This window comes from Physella acuta, unplaced genomic scaffold (assembly GCF_028476545.2).
Source record: "Physella acuta isolate Inbredline_101_S28 unplaced genomic scaffold, ASM2847654v3 ptg000247l, whole genome shotgun sequence".
Classification (NCBI taxonomy): domain Eukaryota; kingdom Metazoa; phylum Mollusca; class Gastropoda; family Physidae; genus Physella; species Physella acuta.
In genome coordinates this window covers 142,501-167,380 of record NW_026731766.1, presented here as the reverse complement: position 1 = coordinate 167,380, position 24,880 = coordinate 142,501, and the positions used below count along the sequence as shown (strand labels likewise).

Genomic DNA, 24,880 nt, shown 5'->3' with positions numbered 1-24,880 from the left:
ATCAAATTACACGCAATAAAATATCAGCTCGCAACGTTAAAAAATATAGATCGAAAATGTTCTAGATTTGTTCTAGAATATGTTTCATGATTTATTCTAGTAGACCATCCCTGAGTCCACCCAGCTCTGATGGGTACCTAACTCACCTTAGGGAAAGTAAAGACGGCTGGACTTAGTGCTGACCACACTATCTCTTCATATACGGAGGTCACAGAAGCAGTTGAGCTCTACTTCACTTGCCCTATAGGCCGTCAGGTTTGAAAGGGGAACTTTACTCTAGAACAGGGGTTCACAACCTTTTTTTACTCTAGAGCACATTCTAAAATATCGGTAGGGTGGCGGGCACCACCTATTTTAATTCGACAAACTCCTTCCAGAGGCGTAGCGACCCTTCCCGTCACCCGGGGACAAAACTTTCGATTTGCACCCCCCCCCCCTCAAACTTTCGATGTGCACCCCCCTCAAATTTTCGATTTGCACCCCCCCCCCTTCCATCCCCTTCAACCTTTCAATAATGTTTATGAAAAAAATTCTTCCTCTGTCGAATAGTGAGAGGCGGGCACATACGAATCGTTCGGCGGGCGCCATGGCGCCCGCGGGCACGGGGTTGGGAACCCCTGCTCTAGAATATGTTTTATTTTTTAGAAACCGACGGCGGCTGGGCATAGTGTTGACCAGATTATCCCCTGTAATCCGAGTTGATTCAAACAGTTGAAGTCTACTTCACTTTCCCCATAGACCGTCAGGTTTGGAAAGGGAACTTTATTCTGGAATATTTTGTATCTTTTATTTAAGGAAACGACGGCGGCTGGGCATAGTGTTGACCAGATTATCCCCTATAATCCGGGTTAATTCAAACAGTTAAGCTCTACTGATGCAGACACCATCATCAAGACGTTTGTGTACACCATGATGAGCATAGGAACGCAACCACACCTTTCCATCTTACTCGTTTTAAGTTCTTGTCCTATCTACTTTTCTCTATCTTTAGGGATTCCAATATTAAGCCTGTCTGGTGATGTTGTTGGCAGTGCCGATGCCAGGTTATTTAGCGCCCTAGGCAAAACCTATTAAAACGCCCCCTTTCACACAAATTAATAAATAAAGCATATCCTATAAGAAAACAATTAATTAAATATGACATATTACTTTATTATCAATTGCATACATGTTATAAGTAGACATCAAAATCATATTTTACTTGCTTCATTCGTCTCAAAAGTTTATACCAATTCCTTCAATTCCAGTTTGCAAGCGTAATCACATTTTATTGAAATTGTTGCTAAGTCCACGAGTCTACTTTGTACTTTACGAGATAGCCTCCCCCCCCCTTCCCCCCCCCCTACCTGGGGGAAAAAAGTCTTGGAAAAAAACACTGAAAACTTAGTTCTTGAAGTGTTGGAATCACTGCAGTCCTCCCAAGGTGAGTTCGAAAACGAACCTTATCTGTTTTGAGCTTGACTGTCTTTAGTTATAATTGTTAAATGTCTATATTGTGTGATTATGCAACGATTGTTTTGTTTTTGAAAAAATAAAAAGTTATAAATGTTATAGATTCCAGCCAAAAATTGTTATATATGATTCCTTTAAGAGAGGGTGAAAAATAAAAAAAATAAACCGGGAGTGATCTCCCCTAAACTTTCTCGAATATTCTTATATAAAATTACAGGGAATGGGAACTCGGTCTATAGACATGATTTTTAATCCATTTTAAATACTTAAAGTTTTAAAAATAGAATAAAATCTCGTAGACAAATTAATTGCACACCAAGTGAACGCCAAATAAAAAAGCGCATAATAGTGCGCAATATTATTATTACTTTTAAAATTTACATTAGTTTTTTGAGAAATCGGAAGTAGCGTAAAGTACTACTTCCAGTCAACGGAAATGACTCAAAATTTAATAGAAGGTAGAGAATTAGATCTTTTACTTACGTATGAAATTTCATTTATCTATCTGAAATAGTACTCAAGTTATAGGCTTTTGAAAAATTCAAAGTAGGAAAAGTACCACTTCCGGTTATCGGAAATCGCTCAAAAGTTGATACGGATCTACGATTTTGATTAAATACTTATATATGAAATTTCATCAACCTAGCTGTAACGGTACTCAAGTTATCGTGTTTACACACGGACACACACACACACACACACACACACACACACACACAGACACACAGACATACGGACAAGATTGCAAAATTATGTTTTTCCGTATCAGTGAGATGCAAAACGTCGAGATTTGCAAAAATCTCGATTTTTTTTTTTGCACGATTACAAGACTTTCTCTATACTTCGTATATACGAGAAAGTAAAAAGACAATTAATTAGATGTTTAATTTACGACTTAGACTGTATGTCTACTAACATTAAGTATTGCGATCTACAACGGCTACTGATGTTTTTCAACTTGATAATGCTAAAAAAAAACCCTACCAAAACTATTTTGTTTAAAACTTAAGCTCTGTATAATTTTTACAGTTGCAAAAAATACCTTAAAGTTGTATTTATATGTAAGCGGTCAAACTAAGGTCAGGAATTGGAAATGAATGTAAAGTTAAGCAACGAATTATCTCCCATTTGAAAATCCATATTACAAAATTTTATTCAAGGGAAATAACTTTCACAAGAATTGCTAAATTAACCAATTGAAACTAAGATATGTTTAAAAAACACAATAAATTTCATTGCCTAATAATTGCAACAATTGTTTTATATTTTCTATGTAACTTTGTGAAAACAATATATTTTACGTATTAAGTACTTAATTGCAGGTTTTGTTTGAAAGTCTGAAAAATGGTAGCTGTATTATAACATACTTCTATTCAATTTTGATGACATACAATTGGTTGTGCTAGATGTATACTGTATAAGAATTGTTATAAAATTTTGCAAAAAAAAAAAATAAAATTTAGGGATGTCTTTGAAAAAATCAAACACGGGTAACTGTTTTAGACATTGCTAGAATTATAGATTAAATTTAAAAAAAAACTTAATTTGGCAAAAACAAAGTTAACGGTTAGTTATAAATTCCATCCTATTAATATATATTAATACTTTAAGAGTGGTAATATCATCATCATCGTTCCTTTGTGGACCCTGGGGAGCAAAGGGCGGCAACCACACATTTCCAGCGAAGTCGGTTTTGGGCTGCTCCCTTAATCTGTGCCCATGTGAGCCCAACTGTTTTCGCCTCTTCTTCAACCGTTCTTTTCCATGTTTTCCTTGGCCGGCCCACCCTCCTTTTTCCCTGGGGATTCCAGTCCATAGCATGTTTTGCGATGTTTTCTTTTTCTCTTCTTAACGTGTGTCCGATCCATCCCCATTTACGGGCCTTGATATCTTTCTCTATTGGCTGTTGCTTTAAAATTTGCCACAGATCTTTGTTTGACATTTTGTCTGGCCCTCTTATTTTAAGTATATGCCGTAAGCATTTGTTTACGAATGCCTGTAGCTTATCAGTATTTGTCTTCGTAACCAAGTGTCAGAGCCATAGAGCAGCACTGCCTTGACATTTGAGTTGAAAATTGAAACACAAAGCTAGCAACCGGTGCGCGGACCTTTGACCACAGGTGCTTTGACCATAAGGGGTTTGACCATAGGGTTTTTGACCACAGAGGGGCTTTGACCATAACGGATAAATAAAGGCCTAAATAGACCTAATTTTGGGGTGAGGGCGCAGAATTGATAGTTTGTCCTGGGTGCCGAAATAGATCGCTACGCCTTTATAAAAGCTATTAATTATTAGGTACTTTTTGATAATAGCGATGAAACCTTTTACGCCCCCTAGGGATGGCGCCCTAGGCGACCGCCTAGTTCGCCTAATAGGTAGCGTCGACCCTGGTTGTTTGTTGGTTGATGTCTACACCAGATATGGTTAATATAACAACACCACGGATAGATAACAATTTTCTATGAATTAATTTAATGTAAAAAACAACGTGTAAAATGTGTCAGTATGTCTAACACGTCAGAAACAGTTTTTATACCGTGTTGTTTTTATGACCAATAAATTTCGTACTGTAATAATAATGATAAAATAAACAAACTTAGATCTGTATTTTGTTGAATGGACGTTTAAAAAATAAATCTGCACATTGTAAACAACAGACCAGTACAACAGACGTGGCCTCACCAAACAGAACAACTTTAGCAAACAGGACATACGCTAAATATGCTATTTTGTATGTAAATATGTTCTATTATAAGACCTGTTTACCAGTTCATCTTTACAGTGTTCCACTGCTATGGTTCCATTGTTCTATTCAGGGTGAGGTTTTCTAAAAGCAAGCGTAGCGAGGTCGGGTGTCACCCGGTGCGGCACTTAATGGTGTCACCCCCCAGAGGCGTAGCGACCCTTCCCGGGAACAAACTTTCAAATTTTTGATTTGTACGCACCCCCTCCCTCTCCCCTCGAACTTTCGATTTTCACCTTCGATTTGCACCCCCCCCCCTCCTAAAGTTGTTCTCTATATATTTTGCTATTTTTTGGCTTGGTGTCTCCCCCCCTAAATGGTGTCACCCGGTGCGATCCGCACCCCCGCCCCCCCCCCCCCCCCCCCTCGCAACGCCTCCTGGTTGTAGATGAGGTGGTTCTTATTTCAGCAAGTCTTTGGCCACAGGAGGCGAAGGCCTATCGTAACAATCATGCCGGGTACGTGTGGGATGGGGGAGAAGAAGGGGAAGACAAAGACGTTATTAGATGGAGGACATCAAAGGTTTGACTGAGATGCATGTTGCGGGGCTACTGTGACCCGCAGAGGACCGAGACAGATGAGAGAGTTAGCTGTGGTGCCCCGACTCCAATAGTGGTAAAGTGGCGTTTCGATTGATTGATTGGTAAATTAATTATAATAGACTAGAAAAAAAATCGTAAATATACTTTGGTTGTAAGAAAGAAATGTTTGCATGTGGTGTTTTAGCCATTTCCAGCAGCTGTTTCAAACGGGTCTACGACAAATTCCCGAAAGACCCTTGCCCGAATGCCGTTTGCCCGACGGCCGATTTCCCGAATGTCGCATTCGGGCAAGTGTCCATTCGGTCATTTGTCGCATTTGGGCAAGTGTCTATTCGGGCATTTGTCGCTATCGGGCAAGTGTCCATTCGGGAAATCGGCCTTCGGACAAACGGCATTCGGGCAAGGGTCTTTCGGGAAAACTTCCGGCTCCCGTTACAAACACGTTCATCCCCCCCCCCCCCCACTCCGCACACACACACATCATATAACTAATCTAAGTCTCTGGTCATCTGATTTTACGCCTGACCAAGTTTTTTAATTTTTTTTAAAAACATCTCAAATCATTATATAATAATGGATCTTTCACAGTCAGGTTTTAAAAGTACTGAGATTATATCTGTACCTCAAAGAATAATTTCGTGATAACTATAAATGTCACATTCAATCAATACTGAAGATAAGATGTTTCAATATATTAATTAACGTTTTATGTTTGGCCTGTTTAAAAGATATCCAGTATTATTGGCGGCTCTAAAGTAAGTCAAAACTACGCACTGAAGGCTACAAATTGTGTGTTAGATATGGTCTCGTCACGATCACACACATATTATTACAGTGTGCTTAACACATACAACGTATGAGAACTAGATATAATACATGTTGTAGTGTTGAATTAAAACCTATCTGCTAATATAATAGAATATTTACCACAAAAAAATAAACCGGGAGTGATCTCCCCTAAACTTTCTCGAATATTCTTATATAGAACTTGTAAGTTTATCGTTCTTTCTCGCGTTAATTCGTGTCTGGTTAGCCAGGGAGAGATAAAAGTTTTCGAACTAAATCAATTGTTGTGAACGGGGTTTCCCATTGATAACAAAAAACATGGCGGCTATTTGTTAGTAGGTCCCGCTTCAAGATTTCAAAATCATCAAACGTTCCAGAAATGCAACAACTGTAAAAACTTTCATCGCTGTTTTGTTCATATGGATGGGAACAAACACATGTGTATGCATTTTTGAATATAAAAGTTTTGTGGCGGTAAGTATATTGATTTTATTTCTTTTGTTGATAGTTTGTCCAAGGCTAGGGGACATTACTCTGACTCTACTCAGTCTTTGCTACGAGACTTAAGATTCCCAGATCTAGAATCTAGATCTAGACCTAGATTTAGATTCTAGAATCTACCAACTAAGATCTACATTGCTTTAATCTAGTTCTAAGAGTATAAGTTCATGAATTAGAATATATTAGATCTAGATTCTAGATCTAGTATTTTAGTGATCTAGATAAAATATTAAAAATATTAAGAAAAGGATGACGGTAAAAACTAAAACAACAGGAAAATGAGGATGACTTCCAGTCTCACTCAGCCTACGACTTATTAATCGAATCTAGATATCTAGATCTAGATATTAGATCTAGATATCTAGAACTTAGACAACAATGTTAATGTTAATAGATCTAGATCTAGCTAGATTACTGAACTACTAGAACTAGACTCTAGTACTCTAGTACTGATTACTCAGTGATTACTGTTTAATATTTTAGAAGTAGGCCTATTAGTATTAGTTATTAGAAGTAGCTTGTAGATAGATGGCTAGATAGATACTTTAGATAGTATTACTAGATCTAGATAGAGATAGTAGAATAGATCTAGATTCTAGTTGCAGATGGTAGTATGGTAGGCCCTAGATCTAAAATCTAGATCGAGAGAATCTAGTAGATCTAGATCTAGATAGATTCTAGATTAGATCTAGATCTAGTTTAGGTAAAACCTAGCCTAGTTAAGTTTAGTAAGAGCTAGATCTAGTAATGCCTAGTAAGGCTAACCTGTTTTTAATTTTAAATCAATTTTTTTATATCTAGAATCTAGACTAGATCTACTCTAGCTATTTACTAGATCTAGATCAGTAGCCAGTAGAGTGATTAGAGTAGTAGTAGAGTGTAGTGTAGAGTACTGTAGACTATTGTAGACTGTAGGTACTAATAACTAGACTGAAACTAAATTAGACTAGAATCTAGGTCTAGATACATTTAGGGCTTACAGACTTATTAGACTACAGTGTTGCAATGAGTAGATCTAGTAATATATAGATTAAATTTAGTTTGAAATTGTTACAGTAGTGCTACTACTTTTCTAAGTAGTAAGTAGTGTAGACTACTAGAAGAGCAAGATGATAGATCTCCATCAAGCTACAATAGAGTTTAGTTAGTAGTTAGTTAGTCATAGTAATAGTACCAAAAGCAGTGTAAGTAGCACAGTAAAAAAAAAAGTATTACTAGGCCATCTACTATTGTATTAGGCCCTTTTATTTTTAGCAAGTTAAAGTTTGGTTAAGTACAATTCTTTTAGCAAGTTGCCTAGTAGTAAACTTAGAAACTAGATCATGTGTATTATTACTATTAGACTTGTAGGCTAGTCTTGTTAGTCTAGACCAGGGACTATAAAATCTACAATTGATAACTTTCGGCCTTTTAGTATAAGCCTAATTATTAATGAATTACAGGGTACAAAAATTAATAAATTGGTCAGAGTCAGTATGGTTACAGTTAGCTGTTAATAGAATTAAGTTTTAGATCTATTGACTACAATTTTTAGTTACAAGTAATGAAAATGAAACTAATAGTTTTGTAATAGTTAAGATATGGTTAACTGTAAACCAGATATTTTAGTTTTTAAGACAAGCTAAGTAGATAGAAAACTGAACCTTTACAATAAATTAAACCTTTTATAAATATAAATATATATATATATATGGGAGCCGGACGTTTTCCCGAAAGACACTTGCCCGAATGCCGTTTGCCCGAAGGCCGATTTCCCGAATGGACACTTGCCCGATTAAAGAATGTCTATTTGGAAATATTATTTATTATCTAATATTAACATTTTTCGGGCAAACGGCCTTCGGGCAAGTGGCTTTCGGGCATTTGTCCCATTCGGGCAAGTGTCCATTCAGGCATTTGTCCCATTCGGGCAAGTGTCCATTCGGGCATTTGTCGCATTCGGGCAAGTGTCTTTCGGGAATTTGTCGTAGACCCTATATATATATATATATATATATATATATATATATATATATATATATATATATATATATATATATATATATATATATATATATATATATATATATAGATATTTATATATATATATATATATATATATATATATATTAATATCTCATATTAGTTAAATAATTATTTTAATATAATATATGGATAAACTTAATAATTTATTATATTTAAATTCCCTAGGTACTTGGCAAGCAATTTTCTCACACTTTACTGTGGCTATTGGTGCTGATCTTGAACTAAAGGTGAGCTGAATTTTTTTTTTATAATAAGCCATTTTTCAGCTTAAGCCCAAGTTTGAAATCGATTCAGTGTTCTAATTCTTAAAGAATATGTTGCTACTAAGATTATATACTGTAAGTATTAATATGTATGGCTTGATAGTGGGACTGTCAGACAGTAGCTTTCACATTTCTATCCTAAAAGATAAGAGTTCAGATCCCTGGTTTTAGTCCTGGTATGATGTCCTGAGTCTCATGAGTACCAGCTCTCATGAGTACCTGGCTCAAGATAGGGAAATTAAAGGTGGCTGGGTATATACCTCTGAACACTCTAATTTTAAATGTCACAGAAACAGGTGAATTTTAATTCAACTGCTATATTGGCTGTCTGTTTTAATCAATGATTAATTTTTTCATATTACAGAAAGTTGTTAAAAATATTATTTATTTAATTTCTAGGTAAATGGAACAGCATGGATGTGGATTTTTAGACACAAGGAAGCTGAATTTAACTTTTAATGAAGAATTTAAATGATGATTGTCCATGAAAAGAAATATTAATCATATACATTGTAATGCTGTATTGATGCATCTTCTGTTTTAAGTAATTAAAAAACCATCCATTTATGAAATTCTTTTCATTTTTTTTTTCAATTTTAAAACTGTAGTTCTGTTTTGTTATTTGAAAACAATGATGAAAGTATACTGAACTGCCATTGAGATATTAATATAAATGCTATTGTTTATAGTTTAATTCTTTCAGAAGCAACTATATTGACATCAAAACTGAATCTTTATTGTACACTAAGTATAAAAGCTTACCCGCAAACCAGTCCATGTCAACAATTTATTGACATTCAAACATTAAATTTTTTTAAAGGTGATTTTTCTTAAATAAAACAGACTACTTTCATATGGGATAAGAAACATTTAATTTTGAAATTGATTGGTTTATTAAATTTTAATGGAGCTGAAACTAAAACACTGGGTTCAAATTTATTATTACTTTGTTTCTCAGAAAATTGCAAATTTTGAACATAAGAACTGTGGGAAGTAGGCAATGATGTTAAAATATCTCTTGAAACTTGAAGAAATTGTGGAAGGTTTAGAGATAGAAAACAACATTTCAGAAGATGATGTTTGAAATAATGGTAAAATATCTTTAGCAATTGTCACTGAATAAATATTTTCATTAGACAAATCACATTTAGATATAGAAGAATAAGGTATGTCTTCAGATTTTCTTATCAGCGAAGATCCTGGGTGATTCTCTTTGTTACCATCGGTCAAACGACAAGCCAATTCTGGAAAATTCATTGGGTTCTTTGCCTGGGCAGCTAAATATATTTAAATTAAGTTCATGCAAGGCTTTAGAAACATCAATTGGATAAAACTCTATAATTTCATTAACTTTTTATTAATATCAGCTCCAAAGAAATAATATAAACAAGTTACACATCATCAATAAATCAAATTTGCAGATATTTCCATTTCACCAAACTTTCTCTAAGTCATAATATATATTTTAAATTCATGGCATTTTGTTAGGCTAGACATGTTGAATTTTATTTTCCACAATAATCTGATTATATAAATTAGGATTACCCAGCTATCATACATTCTTCTTTTTACTGCCCTCCTTTATGAGGGGGAGGTAAAAATCATCATAAAATGTGTGATGCAATTTACAGATGAACCCTCTCTCTCTCTACCCCTCCCCCTATATATATATATGTATATCTACATAATCTCTAAAATCATGTTGGTACCTCTACCTGTTTGAATGTTAGGCCCCTTTCCTTCAACTGTTTCTGTGTGGATCTTCTCCATGGGGGTCATCTATAAATGACGTCACGCATTTTTTTGACGATTTTTACCTCCCCCCTCCCCCTACACATCGTCACAAAAAGCCAGACCCCCACCCCCTAAAATGACGTCACACAGTACTAGATTCTAGATCTAAATTACTACAGTTGCCTACACTCTAGATTTAGTTCTTAAGTTCTACAACAAGACTACACTAAACTTCGCTAGATCTAGAATAATCTAGATTCTATATATAAATTGATATTGAACATATTCTAGTCTACCTGTCTTAAAGTAAATAGCCTATTTAGTAATTTAGTAATTAATTCCACTCAACTACACTGTAAAATAAAAGAAACTAGATCTAGAATCTAGATCTCTAGACTACTCTTGAGTGTATAAATTAAAAATAAATCCTGTATGTCGTATGTTACTGTCTAAGTCGGAATTTTCAAGAGGGTTTTTTTTAAGTCATAGATCTAGATATAGAATTTTAGATCTAGAAATCTAGACTCTAGATCTAGGCTATATATATTTATTAATTAAATTAGGCTTGATTTCAGATTTAAGATTGAAATCTTTTAGGCCTATAAATATCATATTTTATATAGATTAAAGATGTATTATTATTATACAGGTTGTATTCTAGATCTATCTAGATCTATATAAAATATAATATATTTGTGTGTGTGTGTTATTTTAAACTTAATTTACTTAAAACAACTTATTGTCGGAGTTTTTTTTTATTCCAAAAACGAAAGTAGATTTCATAACTTAAAAAAAAATAAATAAAAAATATTCACATTTGGTTTGAAAAAACAAAAAAACGCCAGCTGGCAACTACCGGAGCGAGAACTTGGTAAGCTACTTTAACAACTTACAAGCCCAATAAAATAACAGGGGATGGGAACTCGGGCTATAGACATGATTTTTAATCCATTTTAAATACTTAAAGTTTTAAAAATAGAATAAAATCTCGTAGACAAATTAATTGCACACCAAGTGAACGCGAAATAAAAAAGCGCATAATAGTGCGCAATATTATTAGTACTTTTAAAATTTACATTAGTTTTTTGAGAAATCGGAAGTAGCGTAAATTACTACTTCCGGTCAACGGAAATTACTCAAAATTTAACAGAAGGTAGAGAATTAGATCTTTTACTTACATGTGAAATTTCATGTATCTATCGGAAATAGTACTCAAGTTATAGGCTTTTGAAAAATTCAAAGTAGAAAAAGTACCACTTCCGGTTGTCGGAAATCGCTCAAAAGTTGATACGGATCTACGATTTTGATATAATACTTATATATGAAATTTCATCAACCTAGCTGTAACGGTACTCAAGTTATCGTGTTTACACACGGACACACAGACACACACACAGACATACGGACAAGATTGCAAAATTATGTTTTTCCGCATCAGTGAGGTGTAAAACGTCGAGATTTGTAAAAATCTCGATTTTTTTTTTTGCACGATTACAATACTTTCTCTATACTACGTATATACGAGAAAGTAAAAACTTAATATCACAATTATTTTACTAACGGTATTTCCAGCGATATTCATATTAAACATTTCACATTGTACATTGCGGGGTTTAGAAGTCTATGCTTGACTGAACCGAAACCCAAATTATACCGTACTTTTGTCATCTTCAACAATAGAGATTATATTCAACTCAAGCACAATCAATACCCAACCTATTTACAATACAACTGGAGGTTGCAATGCTTCTCACGTTAGTAGAGTATATAAATAAACAAAAGTATGATCAGCAAAAACACTATCCCTTCCCATGCCGAGGTCCCTGAAACAGATGAGCTCTACTTCATCAGCCCCTTGTGTCTTGGGCAAGAACATGATTAGATTATAAGATGATGAAGATCTCTAATATTTATACTTTACTCTTTTCTTTGCTATTTACACGGTTTTGTTTGGAGCTATCAAAAACGAGCCAAAAATAATAATTCATAATTTAAAAATATATTCTCTTTAGTACTCATTATATCTCACAAAAAAGGGGCTAACTCTAATGGTTTAATTTGTAAACACTTCATGGCGTTTGAATCTTTAATAAGGGAAGTAATTCATAATAATAGCACATTGTTTATATTGATACACTAGCGACAACAATCGGTACCTTTACAAAAAGCGCGATGAACCTTCTATCATTCGTGCTTTAGTAAAGAGTTTTTGATCGGTCTATTCCAGCCGGCATTCTAATTTCAAAGACCGGCAAACTGCCGCTCATAGATCGAACTATCTATTAAAATCAATCGTGTTACATTATGGCTGTGAAGTGTGTGTTCAGTTGTATGAACGCCGTCGTGTGTGAAATAAATGTCTGACAACCACCGAGTCGGCAACAACCAGCGTTGAAGTACTCTCAAGTACTAACGAACTACGCGATCGTATATCAAAGCTGAGATACATTAACTAGACAATAGTGGGCTTTTGTGTTTGTCGTGTAGGATTGATTACAGTTGGGGCGGGTGTTCGGCTTACAAATGGCAACACTTACTCTACAGTCGCTGATCTTAGAATGGGGCTACTGGTTGTTCTTAAACTGGGGCTAATGTTGGCATTGAAATAGGGCTACACTAGGTGTTTCAATAGGGCTAGAGTTGGGTGTTACGATAGGGGTTCAGTTGGTATTAAAATATCGGTACAGTTAATGTTAAAATAATGGGACGGAGTGGTCTAGCGGTAGAGAGCTGGACTGCGAACCTGTAAGTCTCGAGTTCGAATCTGGGTTTCAAGTCTGTAGACCGTCCCTGAGTCCACCCAACTCTGATAGGTACCTAACTCACGTTAGGGAAAGTAATGGCGGCTGGGCATAGTGCTGACCACACTATCTCTTCAAACCGTCAGGTTTGAAAGGGTAACTTTACTTTTAATGTTAAAATAGCGGTACAGTTTATCTTAACTGAGACTACTAATGAATTCAATTTTCCTTTATTCAACTTGAAGTAGGCCTATAGCATTAAATACAATAGTATGCGTTTTTACTTTTGTCCAGATTACACCCAGAATTGAACTGAACTTGAAAATAGATCTCATAAGCAAAAAGCATTTCCGATCTTTTATTTTTATTTTGTGTAGATACATTACAAATAAATTTAACAAAACACTCGTGCAGGAATGGGGTAGTTATTTTAGTCATTTTTGAATGTGTTCTGAATATATATATATATATATATATATATATATATATATATATATATATATATATATATATATATATATACATATATATATATATATACATATATATATATATATACATATATATATATATACATATATATACATATATACATATATATATATATATATATATATATATATATATATATATATATATATATATTCCTGAAAATATTAAATTGTCTTCGTATGCTTCACTTAAAAAATATTTTTTTTATTGAAAATCTAATATATATATTCAATTGTCATGTTAATTTCAAAAGAATTTTTGTTTCAAAAGATAATTTATGTTAAGCTTAATTTCAAAACAAATTTAAAACGAAAAAGTGAATTTTTTTTCTCAATGTTTTTCAAAAATAAATCAAACACATAAGTCAGTTGACAGTTTTATAGTTAATCATGTAACTTTTAATTTTAAAAAATCAGAAACTAATTAAAATCATAAAAACATAGCTTATTTTAAAATATAAAACAATCTTTTATTGATCATAAGTCTGATTGTGTTTTTTTAAACTATATTGATTTTAGTTATTTGTCTCTCCGAGTGTTAGTCGACAGATTTGATAAGGGAAGCAACCCTTTAAATGTTTCTATCTCCGACTGTCAGTCGACAGATCTGATAAGGGAAACAACCCTTGCACACGTCACAAATGCCGGCCTCTTTGATAGCTTGAGGCTCGTAAAACACGGTCGCTTGGTTGCCTAGGGGAAATGTAAAAACATTTATTTCTTTGTCAAATTATTGCTCATTTAATAAGCCTTATTATTTATATAGTTGTGTATTAGGATTTTTAAAAATAAATGTTTTGCAACAAAATATGTGTAATTTAATTTATTTTGATTTGAATAATTTAAACCTGTTCAGATTATAGTTTGAAATAGTTTGTGTGCAAAGATAGTTGGCCTAAATATTTCTTTATCCGATTATTTAACCATATATAGGGCCGAGCAGTAAGCTATGATATTCAATGCTGGGGTTTTACACTGCAGAAACACAAAACGGTGGGTGTACATTTTCTTGTCGTTCTTGAAGGCAAGATTGTAATACCAACGAAAGTGTTCAGGCTATTCATTTAAAAAGCCGTTTGCGGTTACTGTGCCACAAGATTCCTAGTTTTTATGTTAACTGTTTTCATACTGTCCTAATATAGATCTGTTCAAAATGAAGCAAAAGCCACTGAAATAACGTGGGTTCAGCTAAACCGAATAAAAACTCAGGTAACAAATGTCGAGCTACGTGAGGAGTGGATGTAGTTCCAGTTTTCTGTTAGAGGCCCAAGCAATTTCATGCATGGCAAAATAAGAATGTTTTTGTTCTATGGAGCTGTGCATAAATTATATAAAAACATCCAGAGGCAAGCATTTCATTACTGTAATTCATCTAAACACAATCTAAATTGGATAAAACTTGTACCTGTTTCATAGTAGTCGTATGTTTTCACGTAACATTTTTGTGACCTTGCCACCTTGGCCACTCTAACCATAGAGAGGGTATAACACAGGGTAGACTTGCCAATCTGATTGTATAAATACACAGGGGGTTAAACGAAAGGTAGACTTGCCAATCTGATTGTATAAATACATTGGGGATGATTAGACGGAAGGTAGATAAATAAGCATCGGTGGTAATTAGATGATAAGTAGATCAATGACTCCTACAAATACATAGGTGGTAATCAGATGAAATGTAGTTCGGTGACATTTTATCAAGCAAAAAAAAAACGCATTGTTTGTGAAATAATTTGACATAACTGTTTACGAAAGAGTTCTAGAAAAGAAAAAAATTGCTTGTATCTTTAGTCTCATCTTATTCCAGGTTCATAACAGATGCAAAGAAATAGATGTACGTAACTTATTTCACAAAAATCCATAAAAACCTAAATGGTGGCACTATCATAAGAGCAACGAACCCACCTCATCCAAGTAGACGTCGAGAAAGTTTCCCTTGACCTCCGTCTTGACGAGCCCGGCGACGTTGTCTACAGCCGTGAGATCTGGCTGGAACCCTGAAGGTATTCCCACTTCTTGGACTACCAGACCGGCGCTTCTCTGACTCAATAATCTGGGGAGAGGTCAGCCTGGTTTGTAATGGAATCCTTTTCCTCTTCGCGCGTGATAAATAAAGCTAGTAACAGTGGAAATATGACTGAGCATAGATCGCTCTTATTTTGGCTGGGAGATCATAGTCTTCTTGTCGGCAACATTCGATACGGTACATCGGTACTGGAACCCTCATAATATTTGGTAGCGGTATTAAAAGATGAAACAGTCTAACGATCAGCAGATCATTATGTTGCATGTAACGTGCCACAAGGGCGTTTTCCCCTACCACCTTTAGAAAGGGTCGAGGGTTGACTGAAAGTGGCAACCTGCGGGATCGAGCTTGTTTTGGACCATAGAGTACGTCTGTTTTAGACTACATGGTCTAACATCTGTAGCTTATTAAAAGCCGGCAAAGATCGAATTCAGTAGGGCGCCAAACTATGTTTGTGTGGCAATACCCAAGCAGAGACCCTCTCTTTATTTCTAAAAACAAATGTTACATGTTCTCAGAGGCTCTTAAGATAGCACTGATTACTTTATTTTATAGAAATATTTTCTTAACCAATTTCAGAATAATTTCTGATACCAATACAAATAAAATATAAATAACCTTAAAGGGTTTAACTAAGATTATGTTTTCTAATTATGTAGTTCACTCCTGTGGCCTCACCTTGTGCATACCATCATCCTCAGCTTGTTTACCTCGTCATCCAGCACCACAACTTTCACATCAAACGATTGAGATAACAGCTCCTCTTCTATGTTAAAGCTGGTAGCTACCTGTTCAAAGATGGGACATAAAAAGTATGGTTGTAAGCAAGCAGAGCCTCAGCAACAAATCACCAGACATATAGAGACTGTAAAACGTGTAGTGTATGTCGATGATCTACATAAGCCATACAATAATAAATTAAAAATTAAAAACACGAATTTAAAAACTAAAAAATTGTTTCATTAATTCATAATTTTAGTATAAAATGATTTAATTAAAATGTTTTAGGGTTATAAACAATATAGAGATTCCATTTTTCTGTAGGTAACTGTTACTAATTTAATTTGTTACCTCAACCAAGGCATTTCCCTTTCCGGCGGCATTGATTACAATCTTGGCTGGCGACTCAAACAGCTGCAATAATTAGGGGAGTAAATGGACAATTCTTTCTCGATAAAGAAAACTCCAATATTATTTGTATCTAAACGTTTGTCTGAAGGTTTGGTTAAACTTTAGGCTTGTCCTTCAACACATGAACTACACGGAAACGAAGGTAACTGCCTAGTCTATACTCTAAACGTTTAGTACAAACATGTATTAGTGCTGGGTTTCGTTCAGACATTTATCATGGGGGCGGGGGTGGGGGGGGGGGAAGAGGGATAGAAGGCACTTTAAACTTTTTTTGATGGTCGCAATCAAAATTTCGGGGATGGGGATTGTTACATTACTTAAATAGACACAGTTCTATGAGTTAACTCTAGTACTTTATTGCAGTGGCGTAGCGAGGTCGGGTGTCACCCGGTGCGGCACTTAATGGTGTCACCCCCCCAGAGGCATAGAGACCCTTCCCAGGGACAAACTTTCAAATTTTCGATTTGCACCCCCCCCCCCCCTCAAACTTTCGATTTGCACCCCCCCCCCCCTCGAGTTTTTCTCTATATATTTTGCTATTTTTTGCCTTGGTGTCACCCCCCTAAATGGTGTCACCCGGTGCGGTCCGCACCCCCCGCCCCCCCCCCCCTCGCTACGCCCCTGCTTTATTGTTATATACACGAGCTCAGACGACACATCTTGTCTCTGACCCACAGAAGACACGGTGAACACTCAAGGGACGTAACCATTATATTCATAATACAAGGGACGTAACAATTACTAACATGAAATAATGTAACAGGGACTGTTAATGAAAATATCTTCATTTCAAAAATTAAAATATTTCTCTATTTCGGCTCGATCAATACACCAACAACTCAGTGATCAAATGGTCCGACAACATTGTATGATGTTATATATAAACACAAACTTATGTACCTCTCTTGTCTGGAGAGTTAGAGAGTTGTCCTGTAAACTGTGTAATATAATAACATTCATTAACACAAACTTTTGTACCTCTCTAGTCTGAAGAGTTAGTGAGTTGTCTTGGTTGACTGTAAACGTTGTACGTGTCATTGTGTCGTCGACTGTCACAGACACAGATGTGTCGGGTCTCAGGGACTGTGTCGCAAACTCTGCCAGGGCCTGGAGTCCGGTTACTGTGTCCTGGTAAACAATTTGCTTTGTGTGAAATTTTAACGTAACATTCTAAAACCTACATTAGTATATCAAGCTTTGGTTTAAATTGCTCTTTCAAAAAATATTCGTAAAATTGTAAATTTGTATAATTTTTTCTTAACTGTAAATTACAATTGGATTTTTTAAAATAAACAATACAATGCATTTAAACAAATAGAACGACTCTTTGTCTTTAGAATGGTGTCAAACGATATTGCCCAAATGGACTGGAGTCCCAAGGGAATGAGGAAAGTGGGCCGGCTAAAGAGATCGTGGCGAAGAACGGTAGAAGAAGAGGTAAAGACCGCTTGACTCATGTGGGAACAGATAAGGAGAGCAGCCCAAAACCGAGTACGATGGAGAGGTGTGGTCACAGCCCTTTACTCCCCAGTGGTAAGAAATGAATAAAGTATCCACAATTAAATATATCTCTCATACAAAAACATAAATTAATGTTTTTATGGTCAAAAGAAAATCCCCGAACAAAACGTCATTTAAGGATGTTGTTGTGAGAAAAAACACACCTGGGTGGAGACGAAGCCTCCTAGTGGGTTTCTCTGTGACGTCAGCCACGTGACTGCAGGGACCGCCTCCTCCAGACGACCCAGGGTCACGAAGGTCAACACGGCGTAGGATGTGATGATGACGTCAGCAGACCTGGCCTGCTTGTGGACTGGACGCCATCTTGACGGATGTTCTAGCTGCTCTTCGTCTGAACTGTCCGCTCTCCAGTAGAGAAAGCCGCCTAAGAGAACACGCATTAAATAATGCTGATTAAATGGATGAGACATTGTATAGGCTATAGACCTTTGAGTAATACATGAGGAGGTATAGATGTTATAGAACTTCATGTAATGCATGGGACGGTGTAGATGTTATAGACATTCAAGTAATACATGGGACGATATAGATGTTATAGACCTTCAAGTAATGCATGAGACGGTATAGATGTTATAGAACTTCATGTAATGCATGGGACGGTGTAGATGTTATAGACCTTCAAGTAATGCATGAGACGGTATAGATGTTATAGAACTTCATGTAATGCATGGGACGGTGTAGATGTTATAGACCTTCAAGTAATACATGGGACGATATAGATGTTATAGACCTTCAAGTAATGCATGAGACGGTGTAGATGTTATAGACATTCAAGTAATACATGGGACGATATAGATGTTATAGACCTTCAAGTAATGCATGAGACGGTGTAGATGTTATAGACATTCAAGTAATACATGGGACGATATAGATGTTATAGACCTTCAAGTAATGCATGAGACGGTATAGATGTTATAGAACTTCATGTAATGCATGGGATGGTGTAGATTTTATAGACATTCAAGTAATACATGGGACGATATAGATGTTATAGACCTTCAAGTAATGCATGAGACGGTATAGATGTTATAGAACTTCATGTAATGCATGGGATGGTGTAGATTTTATAGACATTCAAGAAATACATGGGACGATATAGATGTTATATACCTTCAAGTAATACATGAGACGATATAGATGTTTGACAGGAAACATTTACCTTCACGAACACCCAAGGCTAAAAGTTTTCGAAAGACGAGGTTCGCCTTTGTGCTGCCAGACTTCGCTAGCCCATAGCTGACCACTGCCAGAGTGTAGGGGTCATTCAGTGCATCCTGCTCCACCATCCGCTCCAGGAACTCTAGGGCTCTGGACGTGGCATTGAGCATACTCTTGCGGAAATAGCAGAGATTTGTAGTTCTACAAGTCTGAGGAGGATATATTTTTCGGTAGACATCCAGGCAGTTTTAAAAAAATAATTATGCAAGAAATTTTGAGTGTTCCACTTAAATTAAACACTAATATGACGATGAGTTGTGTTCATACTTCATAACTAAACCTTTAATAAATGCTGTGTTAGGTTTAGACATACTAAACATAGTACATTAAATTTGGCATTCCTCTTTTCGCGTACACACGAAACATTTTTACAACACCTAGATTTCCCCGAGGTGGTGTGAATATGTTCGGGTGAATATTGAAAACGGTACTCTTCGAAACATCTGAACTACCCTAACGTGTGATCTCTATCATTCCACCTAAAATCCCACCTACACCTACCTGTGATCCCACTTATCGCTACCTATATTCCCACCTGCCCCACCTAAAATCCCACCTGCCCCACCTAAAATCCCACCTACCCCTACCTGTGATCCCACCTATCCATACCTATAATCACACTGCACTACCTATAATCCCACCTGCCCTACCTACCTAAAATCTCACCTACCCTTACCTGTGATCCCACCTGCTCTACCTATAATCCCACCTGCCCCTACCTGTGATCCCACCTACCCCTACCTATAATCCCACCTATCCCTACCTATATTCCCACCTGCCACTACCTGTGAGGACCTACCCCTTACATATAATCCCACCTTTCCTACCTATAATCCCACCTTTCCTACCTATAATCCCACCTGCCCCTACCTGTGATCCAACCTACCCCTACCTGTGATCCCACCTACCCGTACCTATAATCCCACCTTCCCTATCTATAATCCCACCTACCCCTACCTGTGATCCCACCTACCCCTACCAAAATCCCACCTGCCCTATCTATAATCCCACCTGCAATACCTATAATCCCACCTGCCCTACCTATAATCCCACCTGCCCTACCTATAATCCCACCTACCCCTATATATAATCCCACCTACCCCTATATATAATCCCACGTGTCCCTACCTGTGATCCAACCTACCCGTACCCAAAATCCCACCTTTCCACCTATAATCCCACCTGCCCTACCTATAATCCCACCTGCCCCTACCTATAATCCCACCTGTCCCTACCTATAATCCCACCTGCCCTAATCTGCCACTCACCTTCTCATGTGTGTGATCGTTGTTCTCAAGAATACTCAACATCACAAGCGATGTCAAAGCTGGTACTGATCCCTAAGATGTAGTAAACACAATGAAAACTAATGACAATAACGTCGTTTGTATAAATTGATTAAGTATTTTCATTTGACTTAACAATGTAGGTAACCATCACAATTACCAATGTTATGCCTATAGCTTTTAACGTAAAGATTCATGACTACCTATCGTTTCATTCTTATAGATTTAGTTAAGATTTATAATTACCTGTGCTTTTTTGTCCAGAATTTTCGAGAATTCCTTGAAGGAACCGTCCGAGTTCTGTCGTTCAATTAGCCACGAGGTTGCCATCGACATCAAGGTGCTGTCCACATTGATGTAGACGCTTGCCTCGTGGACAGCACGACTCGCAAGGGCGGTAAGCCTGGATGTACAATACAGTTATAATAGAGTTATGTGCAATTTTTGGTTTATTAAAAGCACATTAGTGTGCCTAAGTTTAAACAAGACATAAATATGCATGTTTGGAGCTGAAAATTAATGGAAACACACAAAACCTAGCATAGTCTCAAAACTACAACGGTAATCATCTGTGTTACAGCAGTACTCACCTGTATTAGAACGGTACTCCCCTATGTTAGAGCAATACTCACCTGTGTTAGAGCGGTATTCACCTGTGTTACAAAGGTACTCACCTGTGTTACAAAGGTACTCACCAGTGTTACAGCAGTACTCACCTATGTTACAAAGGTACTCACCTGTGTTACAGTGGTCATCACCTGTGTTAGAGCGAAACTCAGCTGTGTTATTTCGGAACTCCCCTGTGTTACAAAGGTACTCAACGGTGTTATAAAGCTACTCACCTGTGTTACAAAGGTACTCACCATACACTTCCTGTTCGGTCTCCATCTCCCCCTCTGCTAAAACTTCCATCTGTTCTTTTGATTGTCAACAGACTTTGAAAGCCTGAAATGTATTAGCGTTATACGTAACAAGGATCGCAGCAACAAAAACAGTAACTACACTCAGGTCCATATTTGGCTAAGGCTGTGCGCGCCGTTATTAATACATTTTGTAACGGTTTGCAAGCATGGAGAACAATAGGAGATGAAGTATTTTCTAGATTTGAAATTATCCTCAGTTTGCGCTGATGTTAATGTGGCTGTTTATTCTTTACAAGTGTGAGGATAATGATAATAATTGCGTCTTCAGTTTGGAAAATATAATTAAATGATCTCCCCACCCCCGCACAATTAGCATATTTAAATACGTCGTTATAAAATCCAGACTTCCTTAATGAAGCCCTTAACCCACGCCCTTCTCTTTCCTTCATTAAAAAACCCGTTGATTTAACCATTTTTACCAAACGAGATTTGACCTTAAAAATCAAGAATAAAAATTTATTTCTTGAATCCTCTAATCCACGTAGCATAACATCACTCTAGTCTGACCACAACCCTCCCCCCCCCCCCCGGGCATGAGGTTTATGGACACCTTACACTTAAACATTGTAGCTGTTTGACTAGTACCTCACTCTATTTCAAACATCCCCCCTCCTTACTGGGCCATAGCCTAGCTTTATTTCTATAAAGAAAATCTCACATTTTTCTTTTTTTTGCTCTACTTTTCTTGAGCAAAAAAATAGTTGTTGCTCCTGGTTCAATGCGCATTCACAATCGCTTTTTTTTTAAAACGAAGAACAGAGTGTACGACGCCACCATGCTAATTTTTTAAATCCACAAGCAAGCTAACACTTACCTTCCTCCAAGCCGCGTATGGCCTCCTTGTAATAGGATGTCCTGGTTTGTTTTGTGACGTTGAGGTATTTAGCCATGTAGAGATTTGGCGCGAACATGAACAAGTTTGTATCACCATATCCGGTGGGGATCGTCAGGAGTGAAGACAAACTGTTTAAACTTGAGCCGAGCAAATCACCTGTAAACACACACGAACCGATATCGATTAACATAATCTACATATCCCAGAATTGTATTCCAAAACACGAAACGTGGGGGAAAAGGTTTATTACATATAGAAAAATGTATACCTAAATCTCTGCTATGATTGTTTAAATATGAATTTTTAAAAAATTAATTAATGACACGCCAGACGCTTGAGTGGAAGAGAGGGCGCCCAAGACAGACCTGGAGGCGGAGTCTGCTCAAAGAACTGAAGCCAACAGAGATGTCTTGTGAGATCACGAAATTAATAGCCGGGGATCAGATGAAATGGAAGGAAATGGTGGATGCCCTATGTTCCATAAGGAGCAACGAGGACTAAGCCAAGTATGTAAGTCAAGGTAGGCCACGCGTAAAGCAGTTTTTTTTTGTGTGCATGAGCACAAGAAATCAGATTTAAATTGTTTAAAATATTTTTTCTGGTGTCGTTGTTCGAGTTTTGGAACATAAAAAAAGAACTAGCCAAGAAAGGCAATACACATTCCTAAAATAGAGTAGAACTACAGTGTCAAAATGTTTCATGGCTACTCAAAGCGAAACTAGAATGATAGTAAATTTGCAAGACACAATAATGGAGAGTGGTGAGTGAATCTTCAAAATCCGACAGTTTCAATGTATTAGAATATTTTTTTGCTCAAAAACAGTACCTCGTCACGGCCAGTTTGCAATTACCTAGATTATTTTCTCTTTGGAATTATGATTATGAAAGCACAAAAAATATTGAATAAACTTGATACTACTTCTATTAATTTTTAAAGAAAACTAAATTTTTAAAACGTGTGTTCTTATGACCTAGTAATTTGGGTATAAAATAGGAATTTCTGGAACCTAGAAATGATGAATTACCTCAACCACCTTCTCCCCCCCCCCTCCCCTCCCAACACAAACCACGAGACACATGACTTACGATCGTAAATTGACGGTGACAGCTGAACGTAACAACGCCTGAAATATTGGGAGATTTACCTGTGACGGCTGCCCTGATTCTCTTGGACCCAGGTACCACACCTGTAGGAAAGGTGATGTTCAGGGACTTGACAAAACTCGTGCTGGAGTTGAGCGTGACGTAGACAGGGTTGTTGAACGTGAGTGGCGCCCCCTCCAGCTGACAGAGACATCATCAATGATTTATGAAAAACAATGGTGAAAAAATGTGTTTGTTAGCTATCTGGTAAAATTTGTTTTAAGCTCGTCATTATTTTCATCATCATCAGCAGCAGCAGCAGCATCAGCTTCATAAGCATCATCATCAACATCATAATCCTCACCATCATCATCATCATCATCATTATCATCATCGTCATCTTCATAGCCATCGTTATCATCATAATCATCACTATCATCACCATCAGCAACATCATCATCATCATTCCCATGAACCCTTTGTAGGTGGAGCATTAGGACGCAGCCACACCTCTCCATCGCACTTAGATTCTCTAAAGTTGGGTATAAGCAACTGCGGCTTCTTCTTTTTTGAGTCCCATTTTAAAATATTTAAAATAGCTGTTTACTAGGTGGGGAAGGAGGAGTGGAAGCCTTTGACTTTTAAAATGCTACTTACATGTCCACAGTCAAATCTAACGGTAAAACAATAGACAGAAATGTATGTTTAAATCAATCAAGGTCAAGTAAACGCAAACTTTTATCTCGACTCACCTTGACATTGACCTGACCTCGTACAGCGTCAGCCGCCATTGAAGATTTGGCAGACACGTCCAGGTCCAGTGCCCCAGCCACAGATGCCAGGATTGGGAAGTAGGTCACACCTTGCTGGTTGGACCCCACCTAACCACGTCACAATTAAATGAGTATTGATAAATTTATAGTTAGTTTTGTAAATTTTAAAATTGCTTTTTATTATAATTAATGTAACGTGATGGACCAGACGAGATGTCTGGGAACTTTTCGAAAGCGCATTAAATATCTTTTTAAAAATTATGTAAGATGTTATTAAAATGAATATTGGTATTGATAATGGACTGTAATAAAGATTGGAAGTGTATAATGTTTTTATATTTTCAGCAACTAATTCCATTTATTTTAAAAATCATAGACTATTTGTTTATTTTTACTTTTTTTTTTTTTTTTAATTTATTGCCCAAGTTATGAGAAAAAAATGACTAAAAATTGGAGTTTACACAAGATTGATCCTGTTGTTTCACTTTCTATGCAGCCAATCAATGCTTGTCTTCCGATAAACATAAACAAAAATAAATACATTTTCAAGTTCTCTACATTTGCAACGTTTCTATCACCGATTCTAAAATATTAAATGTTTAAAATTGTTGTTTTTTTTTTTTAAACACGACCGCTGTGAATGCAAAGTTAACAAAAAACTCAACTTATTTTATCCATGTCAACAATAAAATGTATTTTAGAAATTTTAAAAATAGTAATAACCTGACCTGGATTACACTCTGTGCATTTCCATCAGCAAAGTATTCTTTTCCATTTTTGTCAATCTTCACAATTTTAAATCTAG

General features: G+C 36.3%; 2 protein-coding genes and 1 long non-coding RNA gene across 3 annotated transcripts in view; 1 reads left to right on the top strand and 2 right to left on the bottom strand.

Annotated features, from left to right (window-relative positions):
• Window positions 1-5,726: 5,726 nt before the first annotated feature.
• Window positions 5,727-9,235, top strand: LOC131938559 (uncharacterized). Its single transcript, XR_009386307.1, has 3 exons — window positions 5,727-5,998; window positions 8,216-8,277; window positions 8,713-9,235. It is a non-coding gene; the product is annotated as an uncharacterized LOC131938559 (long non-coding RNA).
• A 26-nt stretch (window positions 9,236-9,261) lies between these two features.
• On the bottom strand, window positions 9,262-10,124 carry LOC131938558 (uncharacterized). The gene is made up of 2 exons (XM_059296634.1): window positions 10,029-10,124; window positions 9,262-9,590 (listed from the first exon to the last, which is right to left on the bottom strand). Exons 1-2 carry the CDS (start codon window positions 10,090-10,092, stop codon window positions 9,268-9,270), a joined length of 387 nt encoding a protein of 128 aa, XP_059152617.1. The 5' UTR covers window positions 10,093-10,124; the 3' UTR covers window positions 9,262-9,267.
• Window positions 10,125-13,793: 3,669 nt separating this feature from the next.
• The window catches only part of LOC131938548 (CD109 antigen-like), a 47,857-nt gene continuing 36,770 nt past the window's right edge, over window positions 13,794-24,880 (bottom strand). Inside the window, exons 6-17 of the mRNA XM_059296622.1 lie at window positions 22,199-22,375; window positions 21,325-21,406; window positions 20,708-20,864; window positions 20,444-20,515; window positions 19,117-19,324; window positions 18,101-18,321; window positions 17,415-17,564; window positions 16,377-16,439; window positions 15,984-16,093; window positions 15,185-15,332; window positions 14,685-14,787; window positions 13,794-13,972 (exon numbers count right to left, since the gene is read on the bottom strand). Coding sequence (XP_059152605.1) covers window positions 13,851-13,972; window positions 14,685-14,787; window positions 15,185-15,332; window positions 15,984-16,093; window positions 16,377-16,439; window positions 17,415-17,564; window positions 18,101-18,321; window positions 19,117-19,324; window positions 20,444-20,515; window positions 20,708-20,864; window positions 21,325-21,406; window positions 22,199-22,375 — 1,613 coding nt within the window. The 3' untranslated portion in view covers window positions 13,794-13,850. The remainder of the gene's footprint in view (window positions 13,973-14,684; window positions 14,788-15,184; window positions 15,333-15,983; window positions 16,094-16,376; window positions 16,440-17,414; window positions 17,565-18,100; window positions 18,322-19,116; window positions 19,325-20,443; window positions 20,516-20,707; window positions 20,865-21,324; window positions 21,407-22,198; window positions 22,376-24,880) is intronic.